Below are 19,775 nucleotides of genomic sequence, written 5' to 3'. Positions count from 1 at the left end.
TTTTATTTTTAGCCCTGCTCACGGGACGAACAGGTGCGTGCCACATTGAAACATCTTAGCTTGATAAAAATGAACAGCTGAATTTGAGTGGTAACTGAATTAAGATAGACTAATATAAGTGAGTTTTAAATCCATTTAACAGAGGTTTTCACTAATTTAGTTTAATTGATTTAAAAACAAGCTTTAATTGATCTACTGTAACTTAAGGTCTAAAATATGAGAAACCATGGCCAGAATTAAACCGTGTGTTTTTTCTGAGAGTATAACTATCAAATTTCCTACCACTGTAGTGACAGTACACTCATCTTCCTTGTTTTTCCCCCAATGGTAGGTTATGAAGGTGTTCTTGGTGTTTGTTCCTTGTAGTTTTGGGTGAAGCTGTGAAGTGGGAATTTTGGAGATTCCTTTGATTAATGATTGCCTGAAAACATAAGGGAGAGGACTTGATGGCTCAAGGGGCCACCTCACTCCTACTATGCTCTTTCATTTTACTTAAAAAATATGAAGTTTCCTTGTTTAAAGGTTCTTCTGTGAAATATTTGCTGATGAAACCTAGTACAGGAAAATTTAAACATGCTAAGAAATGTTAGTTCTAACTCCAATATAACTATCCACATAAATTTAGGAAATAATATGGGATTAGGTAACACTTAGAAATTCCACATACTTAGAAAATGTGGGAATCAATGAAACATCCTATATTTTCTTCTTAACTTACGTTTGCATTATTATTAGAATAGGGTAGTGTGGAATCTCCATCACTGGAAGTTTTTAAGATCAGGCTAGACAAGCTTCTAACAAGGCTAGTTCAGGTATAGCTGATCACTTCAGGAAGAGAGACAGACTGGGTGATTCTCAAGTTCCCTTCTAGCCATATTTAATATGGTTCTATGTTTTCTACACAAATGTTAACAAATGTATTTATAACCTACATTTGTCACCTTAAGAAGTCTGTGTTTGCCCAACTTATTATCATGATCTATTTGTTTTGTGCAAATTCTAATATCATATCCAATACCACATGACTTTCCATACTTAATTTCTTCCATGCTTCCGAGAACTTATGCAACTGACCAAAGTTTATGCAACTTGCATCCTAGGAAAGTGAGACAGATCTGAATGCTGTGGATAAACCAGCTGAACCAACTGAGCCAACAGCAAAAAACCCCAAAAAACACAGGAAACTGAGAAAACAAAGACTTTCACAAGGCTTTAAGGTGAAAATTATGCTAAAAACCTGATGAGGATGCAGTAGAAAATTAACTGGAGAATTACTTCAGGGAGACTTGCCCTTTCCTTTTAGCACTCAGCAGCACATGCCATCCCCTCCCCTCCCTTTTCCTATTTCTTCCATAGCTGCCACTACCCCTAGCTGACCTGGGAGTTAGGGGAACTCCAGAGCCAATCCTGCCCCACCCCAGCAGGGCTGTGCAGGAAGTCAGGCTCAGCTAAAGGCAGTGGTAGTGACAGCAGTGGGGTGGGTTTCCCCACCCTTACCTGTTCCTGGGCAGGCACAGAACACACAAGGGGAAACAGATCAGGGGGCAGAGTGGGACTCATTTGCTACTGCTGTCCCTGGATCAGACCAGCTCCTCAAATGTTGTGCATATAAAATATACCGGTAGTGGCAAATTTCCTATAGAATTAGCCAGGTTGTAAATGTTGGTTCATGGAGCCCTCTGATACTTTAACTTGCTTACAGTGCTGTAACATGGTTTACAGACAGTTGACACATTAGCTGACATCATGGTATATGACAGGTTAGTTATGCAGTATGCTAGGATGAGTTCCTGTGATTTATACTAAAATGTTAGGGAGAAGCATTAACCTTGTTTATCACCACTATCTTATTATGTATGCACTGCAGAACAACTGATTGAACCTGGATGCCTGAAAAGCTGCTAATTGATCTACAAACTGCGCTCTTGGCAGTCTAAGGTACTTCAGTATTCCCTTCAGCATTGATAAAAGTGGCTGGTTTCGAATAATAAAATTGGCATTGCACAAACAGATAATGTGTGGGTGTCTGTCTCATGTACAGTATAGATCTCACTGCCATTACTCTGCTATTTAATCTGATAAATTAGACATTACTATTCACAGAATAGTCATTTTCCTTTCTTCAAAAAGAAGCCAACAGCCTACTATTAGTACCCCCTATTCAGTCCAATGTGACAGGGAATGTACAATCAGCCCAGAATGGCCTGAACCTTATTACTCTGAGTTGTCATCTATATGTTGCCTAGCAGGTCAACTCAAAAAAACTGTAACTCCAGCAATATGCTAATTAATATTAAACTGACATAGGAACTGGTGAGTTGGGAAAGAAGGGAGCAGATTTCTCCTGGAAAGGGTTCTTTTTTGTCAAAATCTCTGATATAACTAGATACAATAAATAGTAAGTGGGGCAGGATGACAATGCCCTCATTGGCTCACTGTCTTATATAGAAAGCAGGTAGATCTGCACATTAAAGACTAACCAAAGTGTGTGTGTGTGTGTGTGTGTACACAACCTCTCACAAGCTTCTGGAGCCTGAAATGAGTTATTGCTCATGAAAGTCTGTGTGATATATATGTTTTGGTTAGTCTACAGAAAGAAAAATCTACTCTGTCTTTTACTTGACTTCACACTAACATGGCTAAATGTCCCATTGTCTTATATGCCATGTTAGGCTTCAGTTATACAGCAGACCCTTGACTTATGAGGTAGGAATTTCAGAACTGTTCCCCTGCCACTCTTCCTCAGTCCATCTTTCCTTGCTGTTTGTTACTTAAGATTAAACTCAGCTCATGGTGCACTGTCAGAATTTCCAGTTTGAATGTGCTAGGCAATTTTATGCTGGGAATCCATGTATACATCCCAGAAGTTGCAGGGAAGATGAGAGTTTCAACAGCTGAACAGGAGCCAGTTGGGACTTCTGGCACCCAAAAATGCATAAAAAATTGGTTTGTACTTTTATCCAAATAGGCATAGGTTCTGGCTTTGCTACTGGGTAAGGTATGTATCTTTTCCTTCTCCTATTAAGAAGGAGATTGAAAGTCTTGGATGCAGTGGGTGTTGAATGACTCATTCTCCATAATCACACAGTAAGTAGTTATATCACCAAGCCCCACTCTAATACCTGGCTTGACCTCCAACATCAACAGGGAAATGCAACTTATGATAATATAATCAAAAGAGAAATAGTTAAGAAGACTGACATTTAGAAGTGTCCTTCCTGGCTTGTTTGCTAACCTCCCAGTGAAATGACTGGGCAGTTCACACCTCTCAGAGCAGTTTTTTCTAGTGGTCACCAGATTCCCCCCAAAACCCAAAACTGCACTGGTTTATATTTGGCTGATTAGAAGTTTTCACTGCCACTCAAAAGGGTAAAAATGTAAGCCTTCCCTCTGCCCCGCCCCAAAATGAAATAAATAATTAAGTAAAATTAAAGAAACTGATGGATCTCGAGCAAGACCCAGGATGTCATCCTCCCATTGTACTCGGCCTTGGTGAGACTGCAGCTGGAGTACTGCATCTAATTCTGGGCTCCACAATTCAGGAAGGACAGGGAGAAGCTTGAAAGAGTCCAGAGGAGAGCCACATGTATGATCAGAGGGCAACAGAACCAACCTTATGAAGAGAGGCTGCGAGCCATACAACTCTTCAGCCTGGAGAAGCACAGGCTCAGGAGTGATTTGGTGGCAGCCTATAAGTACGTAAGGGGTATGCATCTGGGGGGAATGTCTGTTCAACAGAACACCCCAAGGGATGACAAGGTCCGATGGTCACGAGCTCCTGCAAAACTGTTTTAGGCTGGACATAAGAAAAAACTTTTTTATTGTCCGTGCCCCGAAAGCCCAGAATAGACTTCCCCCCAGAGGTGGTGCAAGCACCTGCTCTGGACACTTTTAATAAATATTTGGATGCTTATCTTGCTGGGATCCTTTTACCCTAGCTGACTTCCTGCCCCTTGGGCAGGGGGCTGGACCTATGTCTATGAATCTACAAATCTATGAAACTGGTGTGAGGAGCTTCTCTCACTACTTAAGGAGTGTGGACAGATGTAATATGCTTTAAAGTGCTACAAAAAGTGAAGGGACAGATGACACACAGCACTATTGCTTTACAAATTGGCCTGAACTGTAACAAAAATGACCCAGGACAGGACAGGACCAACTCTGAAGTGTTCACTCTGAAGCCTTTTAGATTAGATTTGTTCTTCCCAAACAAATAGGATCCCTCAGTACTCTGTTTCCCACCACGTCATCACCATTCCAAGGTGGACCTCTTTGTGATTCCCTCAGGCTCTGCCCTGCCCTGCCCTGGGGTCACAGGCTCTACTCTGCATGTGATCTTATGTTTTTAAAGCTAAGTGCAAAGGCATGCCAGAGCTACTATGCCTAGAATCTTATGTCAGATCCATACTACTTACAAAAATGGTGCCATTGGGTGCCTGAACAGGTGCAGGAAGGCTGCTCTTAATGTGCTGTAATTGCACGTGTTAATTAGCACGTGTTAATTAACATGCTCCAGCCAGCCTCTGTGTCTCATGTATTAATGTCCCCGTGCTTCAAAATGGTGGCAGGGAAGCTTTAACTAAAGCTAGTCCAGCAAGCTTTAGGTAAAGCACCCCTACAGCCATTTTGAAGTGCAGGGACAGAGACATGAGATGCTGTGGGTGCTTTAATTACAGTGGCTCTCCAACCTTCCCTTACACGTGTCCCATGCCTCACAGATGTCACACTCTGATGATACTCCGGCTCAAGGCCAAGCCGAACTGGGCACACAGTTGTATCTTTATCATACAAACACACCACCCCCCTCTCACTGGGGCCTCTTGCACTCCACCGGCTCTCACCCAGTCTTTTGCATACTGCTTACCCAGGCCACACTCACTCCACCCTACCCAGGCTTTTCTCTCCACCCTTTGTTTTGCCCTGGCATGGTCTTTTGGCCTCTTCAATGACCCTCACCCAAATGGGCCTAAGCAAATGCTCAACTATGGGCCTACTTCACCCCTGACACCTCACCGGACCACTACACCCCCTACACTCTGGGGATGGAGTCTTTCACCCTGACAGGTACAAGTGCTTCTTTTCCTTAAGCATGCCTGACCTTCACTCTGCTCTCTTCCAGGGCTGGGATCTTACACCCCTAGAACTTAGGAGCTGCACATTCAGTGTGTCTGGCCCCCTGCACATTCAGTGTGTCTGGCCCCCACTCTGGAGTCCAACACCCCATAGGGCTCAGGTACAGGTACTCTGCATGCCTGGCCCCATTTAACTCTCCTAGTAACCCACCCAAAGGTGGGGACAGGGTTCTGGCACCCCAATCCACCTTACACTGGGTAAGTTCTCAGTCCTGGCATTTAGGTGGTCCTGCTCCACCACAGGCAGGCCTGCCAGGCCTCTCTATCCTGGCAGGGTGCAGTTTTCAGTCATGCCCAGGACCATTGAGGCCTCCTCCTTCCCCATAGCCATAGCCCTAGCTCTGAGATATTCCTGGAGCAGGAGCTCTGCCAAGCAATGTTACTCCCAGCACCAGTAAACACAAACTGCTCTGCACTTATAACAGACCTTCCCAAAATGGCTGCCCTCATTTGCCACCTGGCAGCTCCCTGCTCCATCACTTAAAGTAACAGACACCCAAAAGGGTGTTCTGTCACAGTGGGAAAAAAGAAAGATCCCTGACTCTACTCCATGTTTTCTGGGTCTGTTTCCTAGTCAGCTTCTTGCCAGATTTCTGCCAGGACACTTCCTTGCAATAGCCTCATCTTTTCTAAATGTTAGCCTTTTAGCCCAGCTACTGCTAGTCAATTATTCACAGTTGGAGAAGGAGCTGTTCTGTCTATTAACCCATTTGTGTACTATTCCCTTAAATGTAAGAGAGGAAGATAGGGAACAGGAAGGAACTTCAGTTTCAACTATAGTTCACATGCAAAATTATTTCCTATGTTCTTGTTCTCACAGACACAATAAATCAACCTGCAGACTGCCCTTGAACTATTCATCTGGACCATGGGGCTGGATGATTCAGACACCACTGGCCTAGGTAAATATGGACCCCAAGAAATAAAATGCAGAATACAGATGAGGAAACAACAAGGATTGGATTTGACAGAAAGGTTTTATGGAGGAAAGCACAGAAGTAATTCCAAATTTGAGGGGTAAAGAGAACTTGGTCAGGGAGGCCCTGGGAGCGGGAAGTGGGCCACCTAAGAGGTTAGCAGGATTGCTGGCTGCTGGAAATATAGCAAACACCAGGAAGTTGCTTCAGGTTAGAAGTTAGCAAGGAGGCATTTCAGTTATTTGTAAGTTTCTTTCCAGCCTAACAACCCTTTTCGTTTGTCTTTCTGTATTACACAATAATCCTGCTTTGTCCTTTTACCTTACAGTTTGTCTAGTGATGTGTGATTTTAGGGCAGCTGGCAACAGGATGCATTCTCTTCCTATGGGAATAGCAGACCTGTTTTCTTTTGGAGACCCAGGGAACTCTAAGAGTTAATGGGGTTCTCCTCCAGTAAGCAGTAAGGTGTGGTCAGAGTACTGGTTATACTGATCTTTGCTGGGGGAGAGGAGTGTCTCCATAAGCAAAATTTGGTCAAAGCCCCAAAGCATACATAGCAAAGCAATGGGAGAGGATCTGGAATTCTGCCCCCACGCACCGCCCGCAAAGGTGAGACAAGTTTGTCACACCATTTTTTTTTCCATCTTGGTGATCTGGAAGGTATGTTTCTTTTAATCATCAATTCTTTGCAAAGGATTGATTGTGCTTCCATTCAAGTCCATGGCAAAATTTCTATTATATTCACTAGAAGCAGACTGAGTCCTTTGAGGAACTGCTGCCACAGCAAATAACTACTGTGGCAGATGTCTTGCTGTTTCTCTTTTGTTTCAAAAATTTCCAACTGTAATGAAGTGGCGTTAAAAAGAAGCAAAATGTGGGACAAACTGAACAGAGGTGTTATCTCTGTCCCAATTTTAAGCCTCAGTGGGTAAACCAAAGTAACCCCAGGACCAGAATTAACACTGCTTTTGTCTGTTCCTTCTCCTCACCAGGAGCTGCACCTTCTAAGTTATGCTACATCTTCTGTTTTAGAGTCTTTCCACAGTTAAGGAGATATTTACTCTGTAAACAAAGTTTTAGCACTGGATGTACCCAGATGTCCCTGCTTCTTCCTTTGGCTAGTGTGAATGCAACAGATTGTATAAACGGCTTAGGTTCCTGGATCAATATAAAAAACCTGCCAACAGCTGATTTCGTCTTTGGGCTTCCCAGTACTGTTGGCTCTATAAAACCCTGACAATTTTGATTCTTATTTACAATCTTTATACTGTCTCCTCCTTTTAACTGAAGTTGCAAGGTACCTCATCTATTTGGTTTCCTAACTGCTTACTTTAAAATTTGCTAATGTCACTTGCCACAGGCCAGAAAGACATCTAGTTTTTTAAGTACTTTTTTCATCTTTGTATTTCTCCAAACTACTATAATTGAGGAAACTCACTCATATTACTCCCTCCCATGCCACTCTGAACCTTACCAGATTCTTCTCTGTTTCAACAACTACTTTTTTTCTGGACTTACAAAGGCATAAATTCCATTATAAAGAGTTATTTTATCTGCAGAAAATTAGAGTTCTTTGCTTTTGGTATAGTAGTGTTAGAGTGATGTTATATGTAAGAGGCAAGGATTCCTTAGGATGATACTTTTTATTGAACCACCTGCATAACTAGGATAAAGTTACACAAGCTTTCAAATACAAAACATCCTTCATCAGATGTAGCTGGTCCAATTAAAGATATCACCCCAAGACAATCTTGCCTCTTGCATTAGTTTTGATATCAGGTTATCTGGAGGCTAAAAAAAGCATCACTGAACTAGTTCATATATTGAATAATGACTTTTCAATCTGAAGAGTTAAAGATTTTATTTTAATTGAAAGTCAAGGTTCTATAGCATGAGATGACAGCCTCTGGAAAAAAAAAATTGGCTTAGTAAGTTGTCATGAACCAGCCTATTTGGCCTCTTAGGACAGAACTCAATTCTTTTAGCATGTCACTTGAGTCGACCCTAAAAAGACAACTATTTCTCCATAAACTAGCAAGAAATTGCATGAAACTAAACAAAATCCCCACCACATTTCTGTATTTACTGGATGCTCTACCTGGTCAAGAATTCTGGCAATTAAGGTGTGAGAGCAGAAGAAATAAGTATTCCTAGTGGCAGCAGGATTTTTCAGTTTCTTTGCATGTACATGCACTCCTTTTTGTTATCATCCATTTGATAATGACAATACTACTATTGTCATTATCAAAAGGATGGTCACAAAAGGAGGCTTATATTCTAATGACTTACACAAGACTTTCTCCTACAAAACATTATACTTTTGTACAGTTTTCTGCAATGAACATGAAATAGACATATAACTGATACAGTAATATACTAAAGCAGGGATTGTCAACTAGGGGTACTTGAGACAGCCTTAGGGGTTATGTGCGGGTGGGCAGGGATGAAGTGCCTGGCCGGACACAGAGAAGCTCGCATGCGGCAGCTGCTGCCACTTCACAAGTGCACCCCCTCCCCCGTGCTCAGCATCCAGGAGTACACTACTCCACATCTGGCCACTGGGGGGTACAATGATGCAAAAAGGTTGAAAACCCCTATACTAAAGAATGCTACTGAATCATTCTTATCCTGAATTTAGATATCTACAGATGTTATTAGCGGTTACAAAATGATGCAACATTTTTAATGTCATATACAGTATTTGCTTTCATTTCTAACATTGTAGTTGGGTAAATTCTGAGTGATTAAATATTTCTTTCTGTTGGTGTTACCTTAACTATCATCTTCTACCCTTATTGTTTTTAGGTCAGTATCCAATTTTTAGAATAAAAAAATTCAGAAAATTTTGATTTTTGGGATGATTTATACAAGCAACACCAATGTTTAAAAAATACTACTGGGGAAGGGATTTTCTGTATTTAACAGAAATTAAAATCTGATTAACCTAAGCAGCAGCTCAGCATCATGCAGGATTTCCAATACAGTATGCATTTCTATGGTAAGCAGGTTCATCAAATCAGGAGAGATATTAGTTGGCACTTCTGTATCTAGGAGCAATGCATTTGCCAAGTAAAACTGCAGAATGCACAGATGGATCCACAGAATGGTGACAAAACATCCCCCCAAGTTTATAACAGATCATAAAATTGCAATTAGATAAAACTTGTTATATGTGACAACTTGTTATGCCTGTATAATCCAATTGTGTTTCAATTCAATTTTTTAAAATAATTTTCTATATTTGGTTTAGAGACTTTGTCTTCTATTTACATCCAATTAGTGGCAGTTTCATAAGTTTTATAAAATAACTTAAGAAATCATAAAGAAAAGTGATGACAAAAATACTCACAGATCATAATGACAGAATCATGTTTTATGACCTTTTATAAGGGTATCACAGATTATTCAAATTATTTTGATCTCCCCCCAAAATGGTAAAATCAGATTTAATCACACACAATGAAATACCATATTCCATGTAAAAAAAATATCAGATGTTCAAGATATTCTCATAAAAGGCAGCTCTTCTATGTATGGATCTGCCATTAAATCCTATAGAAATTTCACGTGTAGACTGCACTTCAGGTATCACTGAAGTCAACAATAATTTTTGAAGCTTGGCTTTTTACCTTGGTATTACTGGTCCTCATGGTCCATATATAACTAAATTACTACTACAGCAGTGGTATTCAAACTTTATCCAAAGACAGCACATTCTCCAGTTGCAAGATGTATCATAACTAATGTGTAAAAAATATAGCCAATTACAGCTGTCCTCATTTATGTCTGGGCTCTCCAACTGGTAGCCTGCGGTCCTTATGCACCTGTGAGGGGTTAAGTTACAGCTCCTGGGCTCTTGCACAGCTGCCATTGACCTCATTCCTCTGGCTACACCCCTCTGGGCTCTACCTCCCTCTTCTGGCTGATGCTTCCTGTCCTCGCCCCAGTTGGCAGGGCCATCCAGCACGGTTCAGGGAGCTGAGAGTGAGTCCGAGTCCCATACAAGGGTGGGGACTGGGGCTGCGTGGAGGTGGTGGAGATTGCACTCGTGCAAGGCAGCAATGTGGGGGTTGCTCAGTGCAGCTATGGTGGGGTGCTCATGCATACATACATTGCTGCAGCAGGAGGAGGAATCACATCTGCATGGTGCAGCAGTAGGGAGACACCCAGTGCAATGGTGTGCAGGGTGCCTGTGCAGGCATGCGGAGCACAATGGTGGGGTGTGTCTACATGGCCCAGCAGCCTACATTTTTCTTGGTGCAGCTCATATGACATGCAGTTCCCACTGGTGTGGCTCCCAGAGGCTTGGAAGCTGGACAGCCCTGATCTATGTCATAAAATGGAGCTGTTATAGAGGCTACATAGCTTCATAGTATCTGCTCTTTGTGACCTCTCCGCAGAAGGAATAGCACGCAGATACAGAACAATATAATAGCTAGTGCTTTTAGGTTCTTATGTTTTTCACTTCAGCAGCAGAATTAATCAGAGAAGATATAATTCAGCAAGAATAAAGTCAAATACTGGTAGTTTTCAAACAAAGTAGGAAGTTTAAGAAGAAGAGTTCTCTACTCCAAATATCTGACGAAGGTCTGAGAATAGTTCCCTTGCTACTGAGATATAAGGATCTCCATTATGAATATCCTACTAGAGGTAAACATGTTGAAAAGCTTCTGTGAACTCTTTTGGATTAAGATTTTCAAAACCACCCTTGGTCACAGTTTTCATACAATTAATGGAAATAAATCACACAACCCCCCTGGATGACTGAAATATGTGATTGTGACTCAAAATACTTTTGGCCTATGGTACATGGAGGGCTGCTCTTTGGGCCTGTGATCATCCTTGTCAATTTTGTTTAGCTTGTTTTATAGATGTGGAAGGAAACATTTTGTGGTATAGTCTGGGGTTGCAATTTTGGATTATTGGTCATTGAAGCAGGAAAGAAGAAAATAGGTGAAAGTTTTTGGGTGCTTCCTGAGGCAGGAAGTGGTGCCTTTAATATATCTGTTTTGGAGTTTATGGAAATTCAGTGTATAAAGCACTACGTACTGTATTTTAAGTGTTTGACAGAAGATGCAACCAAAGTATTCTGATTAAGTTCACCTCTTCACTGAATACCTTTATTCACATTATATAATCTGACCATACTACTGCCACGATATCAATTATGTAAGATAGACAGTCACTCTTATTCTTCAGATTTTATGCATATCCTTGAATTGTACAGGTTATTTAGCCTGACTGCCTTCTAACCTAATATGTTAATTTCACTCTAGTTCACCAATTGCAAAAGATGACACTAGAGGGCCTGGCAAGCAGGGGTGTGGCCAAGAGCCAAAGCTGTATCCCTCATCTGGGAATGGAGTCCTGGGTGTTAAACAAGATGAGAGCAAGGAGCCCGGGATGCATGGCTCACTAGGCTGCATTCTCTTGCCACCTGGTGGCTCCACTCCCAGTGCAGAGCTGCTGGGGGTTAGCCACGGAGATATCATGGACTCCAAGGGAAGCATGCTTTCCCAGGCTCTTGCCATACGTCAGCCCAGGCAGCCCTTTTCACCCTCTCCTCCAAAACACAGGAGGCTGAGAAGGGAAGTCATACCCACCTCTCTCCCATCCAGATTCTCTTGGCTAGGCACCTGAATGTGAGATAAAGGCATAGCCCTCTGAAGGGAGGACTGTGGGCCTGGCCCCTGGCCCAGGGGACTAAAATGGCTCTCTTTGGGTCCTTAGATGTGACAGCACGATGCCATCTGGGCTGGGGTCACAATCACTGTGGGCAGGTGAAGATGTTAGCTTGGGACCAGTATCACACCCTGAATAGTAGAGCTTAGGAGGGTAGAAAGTGGTAGAGGGGCAGGATGCTAGATGACTGCAAATTGGTTGCTTTATCTCTGTGAAGCAGACTCATAGTACCTTAGCTCAAGCTAGGTAGAAAGGCTCAAAGATAACCCTCACCCAAAGTGGCATAATTTTAAGATGCCTAGAGATTATTTAGTACAGTTTAACACCCTTCAACGCATGGACACTCCTGTTTTAAGTGACTTTAGAATGGTTTAAAGGTAACCTGCAACACCACCTCATGTCATTTCAACTCTATTTGACCCAGTCAAGTGATGAAATTCTACCTGTATTCTTTTGTAGAGCAGGTTACAAAGCTTCATAATATTGACACAACTTATTTAATAACAAGCAAAAGTTGATTTCTTACCTACCCAATATTCATTCTCACAAAACTATCTCATATTGTTCCGTAAATAATAGTAAGAAACTTCATTTACAAAAGTCAAAATCAAACATTCAAAGTGCAAAATTTATAAGCATACCTCATTGGTTTTGGATAACAGATCAAGAAAAACAAGATATGGAGCAAGCTCTTCAAGCAAGCCAGAGAGCACTACAACCCCTGCTCCTACCACCGTTTGCTAGAATTATCTGGAAAGTGTGAAGGGTGAAATCCTTCATCATGTCCGCTAAGAGCAACTGCCATGCAGATGCTCTAGTTAGATGGATGTTTCCAGTGATGGATGCTACAGAAATTTTCTGTGTAGCTTAGATAGGATGGAGATGTCAAATACAGTGCAGATGACTGGAGAGCTTTTTTTATTTGATCAATTTCTACTATCTTTTAATTTAGGATGTGAGTGACTAACTACTATTTTAGCTTCATGCTCCTGCTATGAATTGGCAGACACAATGGACTTAGCAATCAAAGCTTAAACATTATGGGAATGTGGAAATCATTTTATATCTGCACACCACAAAAAGACAATTTTAAAAGTTCTGTTTCCTATTCTACACTAGCGGTCTCTTTTTCAGGTGAAAGTCTATTTAAATTGCAAATTTAAGTTATTTTCCTTTCAGCAACTTGTATTTCATCACTTCATGCTTCTCTGCATTCTCTTGTATTTTGTCTATTCATCACACATACCCTGCTCCCTGTCAACATTCTGTCTTCTACCTTTTGTTCACTATACTCCCATTAAGTACTATTTCAAAAGAAGGAATACTGAAACAAACAGGTAACAGGGATTATAGAGAGCCAGACTGTTACAGGCAAGTCATCAGAAGCTGGCTGGTTAGGAAGTTTCTCTTTACTTCCTAAACTCTGAAGTGCAGAACGAGTGAGACAGAGATCTGGAGAAAATATTTCTTAGGAAGAATAGGTCCTGGAAGAAAAGGAAAACAGACTTTTCTCTCTAACATAAGTTCATCATAACTATTCATGGTTATAGGAATGATAACGGTCTTAGAGGTATTTTACTATATATGTACTGTACATAAATAAAAGAAAAATATATAAGCTTTATCTACCCACACAACAAGTGACAGAATATGAATTTTTTCCTTCAAGAGAATAAGAACTTTATATTTCTAAAAGACACAAAATTAGCAACAATACATTCGTAAACTACTATGGTCTTTAACAATTTAACTTTTAATAGCTTCAGTTTTGCATTCTCCATGTGTCAGACTTACTTGGCAGCAGCATCTTTTCTCAGCTGTTCATGCTTCATTAGAAGATTTTTTCTGTCTTGGAAAGCCTTTCTAACCTTGTATCCTTTGTAGACAGCTTGGATTTTGAAGGCAGCAATGTCTTGTATGGCAGCTATAGAAAGAGCTCCATGTTCCAACATAAACTGAATTACCTCATGATGTTCGCCAAGCAAAGCATAATCAAGTGGAGTGTATCTAAAGTAAGAGAACATACAATTTTAGGATGGATTTGATTGCCAATCACAACATATATTTTAGTTTAAAAGATGAGGCAGACTCTTAAATAATGATGACGTTTTCAGTATAAACTTTTAACACTGTTTCCTGAGAAACCTTTTTCCCCAGTTCTAAATAAACGTTTTCCTTCATGTGACATATTCCATGGCAATGCACTTTTTCTGTAGGGAATGTATAAACTAAATGCAAGTGAAAAATGTACATGATGGAGGATTAGGAGGCAAGCTGGATTGTTTGCCTAAGCATTTCATTTCTGGGAACTTTACCCCAAATTCTGGCTTAGTTATTATGTGAAGATTAGCTTGTATCCTTGCTTTAGTTGTTAGTTAGTGAATATTTGTCCACATTATAATAATACCATATAAATAACATCATTATACAAGTCAGAAAGGTTTACAGATTTGAGAAAGGATGACCAAGACAGAATAGCAGTTTGCTACAGAACAGGATTTAGTCACCTTGACAGAACTGTGTTACAACATGACCATATTATGATTGACTTCAGTATCTAGTATTATCATACTTCCATGAAAAGCAATGGTAAAATTTAAAAAAGGAATAATTGGAAGACTAAGTTCTATTTTTTTTTAAATGACTTAGGTGCTTAAGGGCCATTGCTTTTCATTTGCTTTCTATGTTGCTCAGAGTTTTGAAAATTTTATGCAGCATTCACACAAACCGTAACAAGCAGCACAATGTACATAGTATCCCCACTAGTATGAAAATGCAGATACTAAGCAAAGACATTTATTGAATAAAGATTAGCATCACCAAACAAAAATGATGCCTACACAGTACAGCAAATTAAATAGTTACTGTCAACATATAAGATGGTAAATTAAGGATCCTCTTGATGGTAACCACCGAGGATGCAATGCAAATAAAGAAATGAAGTACAGACACAGAAAATCCAATTGGACTTGCCAGATGGAGACGGTTTGATGAGAAGATTAGAGTGCCTGAATTGAAATGTCAAGAGGAATAAAGTCAATGACAGAATGTGGAAATTTGTATACCAAGGTGTGCTGCTGATAAAGCTTCAAATGAGACTTAAAGATTTGAGATAATTCTTGGACAGATATTTCTGACTTTCTCACTTGAGAAAAATCCATTAAAACTGTAGACATTCTTATGAATATTTTAATTAATAGGCAAAAAGATATTAAATAATAGTTTTAGGTTCCTATAATGTGAGAGTCAGTGGACAGTACACTCTGCTTAGTTTCAGTTCTGCAGAACCCTACTCAAGCAAATAGACATACTGAGTACCTTTACATTGAGGCTGCTCCGATGCACTGTTATTATAATATGTCAAAGCAGACTCAATTTAATCAAGTCTGCTGGAGCGTGGTAATTACCATGTTCCAGCAGACTGCAGTGTCACATATATCAGCATCCTCAGGCTGAAAGGTGGCGCTTTAACTAAAGCTCGTTCAATGAGCTTTAGTTAAAGAGCCACCGCTGCCATTTTTCACCATAGGGATGCTGCTACTTGGAGCTGCTCTGATTAAAGCATCATTCCCCCACCCCTGCCTCCTGGATCACATGTATAAATGGTCACTGATTCCACTGGGGTTATTTGTGAGAGTAATGGCATCATTCACAGTTACTTATGTTCACTTCATACAGTGCCCATTATCCTGTTGTGTTACCTTTTCCTTTTTTTGGACATTAGGAAGTAGACATTTCTGGATCATGTCAACTTTGTCTTTTTACAGCAAAGCACAACATCCTAGAGTTACCAAGGGTAATTTGGCAGGAAGATGTCAATCAAACATCAGCTATCATGGCCTTACATGACACAGCAATAGCAACAAATTGTGTTTACTTGGATCACCAATGTGATCTATCAAAAATCTATGAAAAAGGACATGAGGAAATTAGAAGAGAGGATTATAATAAGGAGATACATTATAAAATATCCTATCACCCAGGAGAAAATAGTATTATATTACAGCTTGATGTTATTTCAAAAAGGAATCCTTAAAAGATTGTTAGCATTATCTTGTTTAAAAATGTGTTGATTTAGACACATCTGGTTTATTTAAATTTACCCTCAGTAAGATCTAAGATTTTGGGCTAAGGTTTACAAATGTTTCTATTTTTGATTTATGAATATTAAATCTAAACCAAATAGTCTATTTTTGTCATTGTATAAAGATAAAATAGGGAGCTATTAAACTTCCCCTAGAAAGCCCTATTACAAAATAGCAAAGGAAGGTCTCCTTGGCATAAAGGCACTGCACATAATACCTTCACACTGGTGAATGTGATTTGTAAATATTCAATCCATCAAAAGCAAATTATGATGCCACCATTTTTCAGATTCCCTCACCCCTGCTTCAATGGGAATTTATTTGTGATAGCAAATGTCACTCTTGTGAGTGTAAGCACAATTTGCAAGAAAAGGTGTTTTCAGGGTTGCTTGTGTGAATTTCCTACAGTACTCATTACACCATTTGGCAAATCATACAATGTAACATCACTGCCAATGCAGTAGATTGATAGATCAAATATTTGCAGACATGGAAATACAAAAATTAAAGTTCCCATTAACAGAATGGCATATGAATTTATAAGACTAGTGTTTATGTTCCTAAATGTGTGGCTTGCAGTATCTATAATGTGGTTGAGTTATTATAATATTACTGCTGCTGGAATATTTTAATTTCTTATGGTTTGTGCATTTATGTTCTCAAATGTAATGCTTTATTAATGTAGTTCCATTTTAAATTTAATGTCTTTGTCTTTTAGCAGACAAAGAAATAACCACAGAAAAAGTAAGAATGGAGTTACCAGATCATGTCTTAAATCAAGAACGGCCAAGTTTCCTACCCTTACTACTGCAAACCAAAAAACTTCATACATCTGGTAGCTTGCAGGACTCAAAATGTTCAAGGTGCATGTGGCTCAGAGCCAATGATCCATGCACTGCACCCCAGTTCACATAATAATTTGTCATGCAGTGACTTCTCAGAATAATTAAAAGCAAGATCTGAAGAAAATAAAAAATAGGAAAGAGTAAACAAACAGATAAAGACCAAAATAATGTTTTTATTTAACTTGTCTTTCTTCAGGAGCTGCACGTATGCTTCTCAGGAGTCAAATAGTGGCTCATATGCTACAGTTAGGCCACTCTTATATTGGATCAGGCTTTCATAGGGTGGAGGTATATCTGAATCTAAAATATAGGGGTACAAGTGCATGCCAATGCCAGGAGTGGAACAGTAATGCTCCCTAGACACTAACAAAATGGTTATGGTATTACTAAGGTAAAAATGAAGTTTGAGCACCACTGACGCACTTCTTATAAAAAGGTAGAATCCCAGCTAGCTGCCCAGTCCTCTGATACAGTAGCTGTTTTTATTCATCTAAATTAAAAGAAATTAAATTACAGCTGTTTATTTTCATTTTCTACTGAAAATCACTATAGAAAACATTAGAAGAACATACCTGGGAGCTACTTCATGCCTTCAATTGTAGTTTTCAATAGAAAAATGGAAGTAAATTGCTAAGCAAGAGGGGGAGCAAGGTCTCAGTGGTCAATAGGGAACAAAAGATAAATGATAGGGGGAAACAAGGCAATTAAAAAAAATAAGGGGAACAGGATGGAAGCCAAAACCCCTACAACACTAGTATATATCAGATTTTAAATAATTCTAATGGTTTTTAAAATGTTGATGTATTCAAATTTATTTGGCATATTGATCCATATTTTTTTATGATTGTGATGAGGTCATCTTCTTTAAAAGAGCCACCAAATGCATGCTACTGCTAATTACTGACACAGTCACATGACCACTTTAAACTATCACAACCTAAATCATTTTTTAAAACTGTATTATTAAAAACTGTCAGTCAGAAACAAAGAAAACAGATGCAAATTTATTACCTCCCCATAATTATGAAGGAATTTCTCTTCAGCTGGAACATCAGAAATACAGTTAAACCACCAGGTAATTTGCAATGACTATTTTTAATTACAATTTCCCTTCTTTTTTTACCTGATTGCCCCGAATAAATTTAACTTAAACGGAAGCAGGACTGCCACCATATGCATATGGTGTCAACTTTGCATCCTTCATTTTCAGTGCAAATGTAGAAGAAAGAAGATGGAAGATAATTCTAGAAAGAGGATTGGCGGTATTAAATGGATATATGAAAAAGAATGACCTAGGAACAAGGTGGACAAAAGGGAAAGGACTCATTTTTCTAACTCTGTTAAGATGTATTAGGCATGTAACATTCCACAAATATGTCACTGTTCTTGTCCACGGTGCTGATTCTGCAAAGCTTTATGTTCATGCCTAACTTTGCAAAGGCAACCTTTGGCTACAATGTGTAACTCACAGAGGGTAAAATCAGTTACATGCAGATGTCTTTGCAAGACCACAGCCTAAAAGTACAAGAGACCTATAACCAGAGTCTGAAAAGTTGTATGTGACAAATGGAGATTTTAACAGAGAGGTTTTCATATTATTTGCTGCCCTAAAACTATACCAGTGTTTTTTAGACGTGATCAGGTTCATGCTTCTTATGTGATATTTAAATCTGACACTCAAACCAGAGGCTAGCATGCCTGATAATTTAGAAAACAACATATATAATAAAATGTACCTTTCTTCACTGTTTTCCATGTGATTAGGGAAAGCATCAAAGCCCAGCAGCAACTTTATAGCATCCAGGTACCCATTATTACATAGCCAGTGTAAGGCAGTCCTTCCCTATAAACAATAGCAACACAACAAAAATATATAAAGAAGTGTTGAAGTGTTTGTAGCTGTGATGGGCCAGGAAATATATAAGGGGTAAAGATTTTTGTTGCTGATATCTTTTATTTTGGACCAACTACATGGTTTGGATAGATTTAAACAAGCTTCTAAATGCAGGTCATTCTTCTTCAGGGTTTAGAAGTTTATTATCACCTACCTCCCTGTTGCCAGATGGAAAATTCTGGCTTTGCAATAAGTAGTATTGTTCAGTGCTCAGCTAGACATTAGACTAGATAAATGGTTCCAAAGTCTATTTTGCCGTTTAAAACTAGAATATATGAAAGTGAAAGCCACTGAAAAGGTTTTTTTTTAATGACAGATCAGGACCAAACCTTCACAAGTGCAGAGTTTATCCCTAATCTGGTTTTAAACTTCCTTTCTGCCCACCTGAAATTAGGCTTTTGAGGGCCTGAAATAGCTCCACCTACGAGTAGTGCTCACCCCTACCCTGGGGATCTTCAAAAGGAGGCTAGATAATCACCTAGCTGGGGTCGTTTGACCCCAGCATTCTTTCCTGCCCATGGCAGGGGTTCAGACTTGATGACCTGCTTAGGTCCCTTCTGACCCTGCCAACTATGAAACTATGAAACTACTCTTTGGAATGTAGGGTATGGATGTAGTGCTTAGGGTAATATGTGTAGTACTTTCAAGTAGCTTAAAAGTGAGCAGACAATGAACTGTTCTACAGTGCTACAAATCTATTGAAAACACATTAAAAAAAGTCTGGATGACACAGAGATAACTCTGAAGTGCTTCTAAGTCATGCCTGGGAGAGAAGTACTATTGAGACAAAGATCAGGTATAATATTGTGCACTCCTCCTCAAAACTGACAGGCAAAAACATCCTATGTGCATAGAAAGCATTAAGGGGCATCCTATTGGCCAAATCTTCCAATGCCAGTTCTGGACCTCCCATGGTTTCCATGTCAGGAAAATCCTTAGCTGATTTATTGGCACAATTATCTTGCTGTTTCAAATGACTGAATTCCCAGAACTCTCCATAACCTCAGGTAACCTCTACATTTTACCAGCTACATTTTATCACCAGTCAACATTCCCCTCTCCTCCCCCCGCAACCTCTACCTCTCGCACCTATTAACTCCTACCCACTCTGAATTTTCCTGCCAGGCACTTGCATTTTCACAGACCTGCATTTTGCATATTGGCTTAAGCTTCTATCCCACCCAGGAGAATACACAAACACCACCAGACTCTCCCTATTC

General features: G+C 39.7%; 1 protein-coding gene across 5 annotated transcripts in view; it reads right to left on the bottom strand.

The window, feature by feature from the left end:
• Positions 1 to 19,775, bottom strand: part of INVS (inversin) — a 226,767-nt gene that overhangs the window by 51,194 nt on the left and 155,798 nt on the right. For all 5 annotated transcript variants that reach the window (XM_090049450.1, XM_090049448.1, XM_090049445.1 and 2 more), the window contains 2 exons: positions 18,398 to 18,504; positions 13,526 to 13,738 (listed from right to left, as the gene is read on the bottom strand). In XM_090049450.1, the coding sequence (XP_089905576.1) occupies positions 13,526 to 13,738; positions 18,398 to 18,504 (320 nt within the window). The remainder of the gene's footprint in view (positions 1 to 13,525; positions 13,739 to 18,397; positions 18,505 to 19,775) is intronic.

Source organism: Crocodylus siamensis, chromosome 5 (genome assembly GCF_052110815.1).
Source record: "Crocodylus siamensis isolate JL-2025a chromosome 5, ASM5211081v1, whole genome shotgun sequence".
In the NCBI taxonomy this organism is placed as follows: Eukaryota; Metazoa; Chordata; order Crocodylia; family Crocodylidae; genus Crocodylus; species Crocodylus siamensis.
The sequence above is the reverse complement of the archived record's forward strand: the minus strand, read 5'-3'. Positions and strand labels throughout refer to the sequence as shown.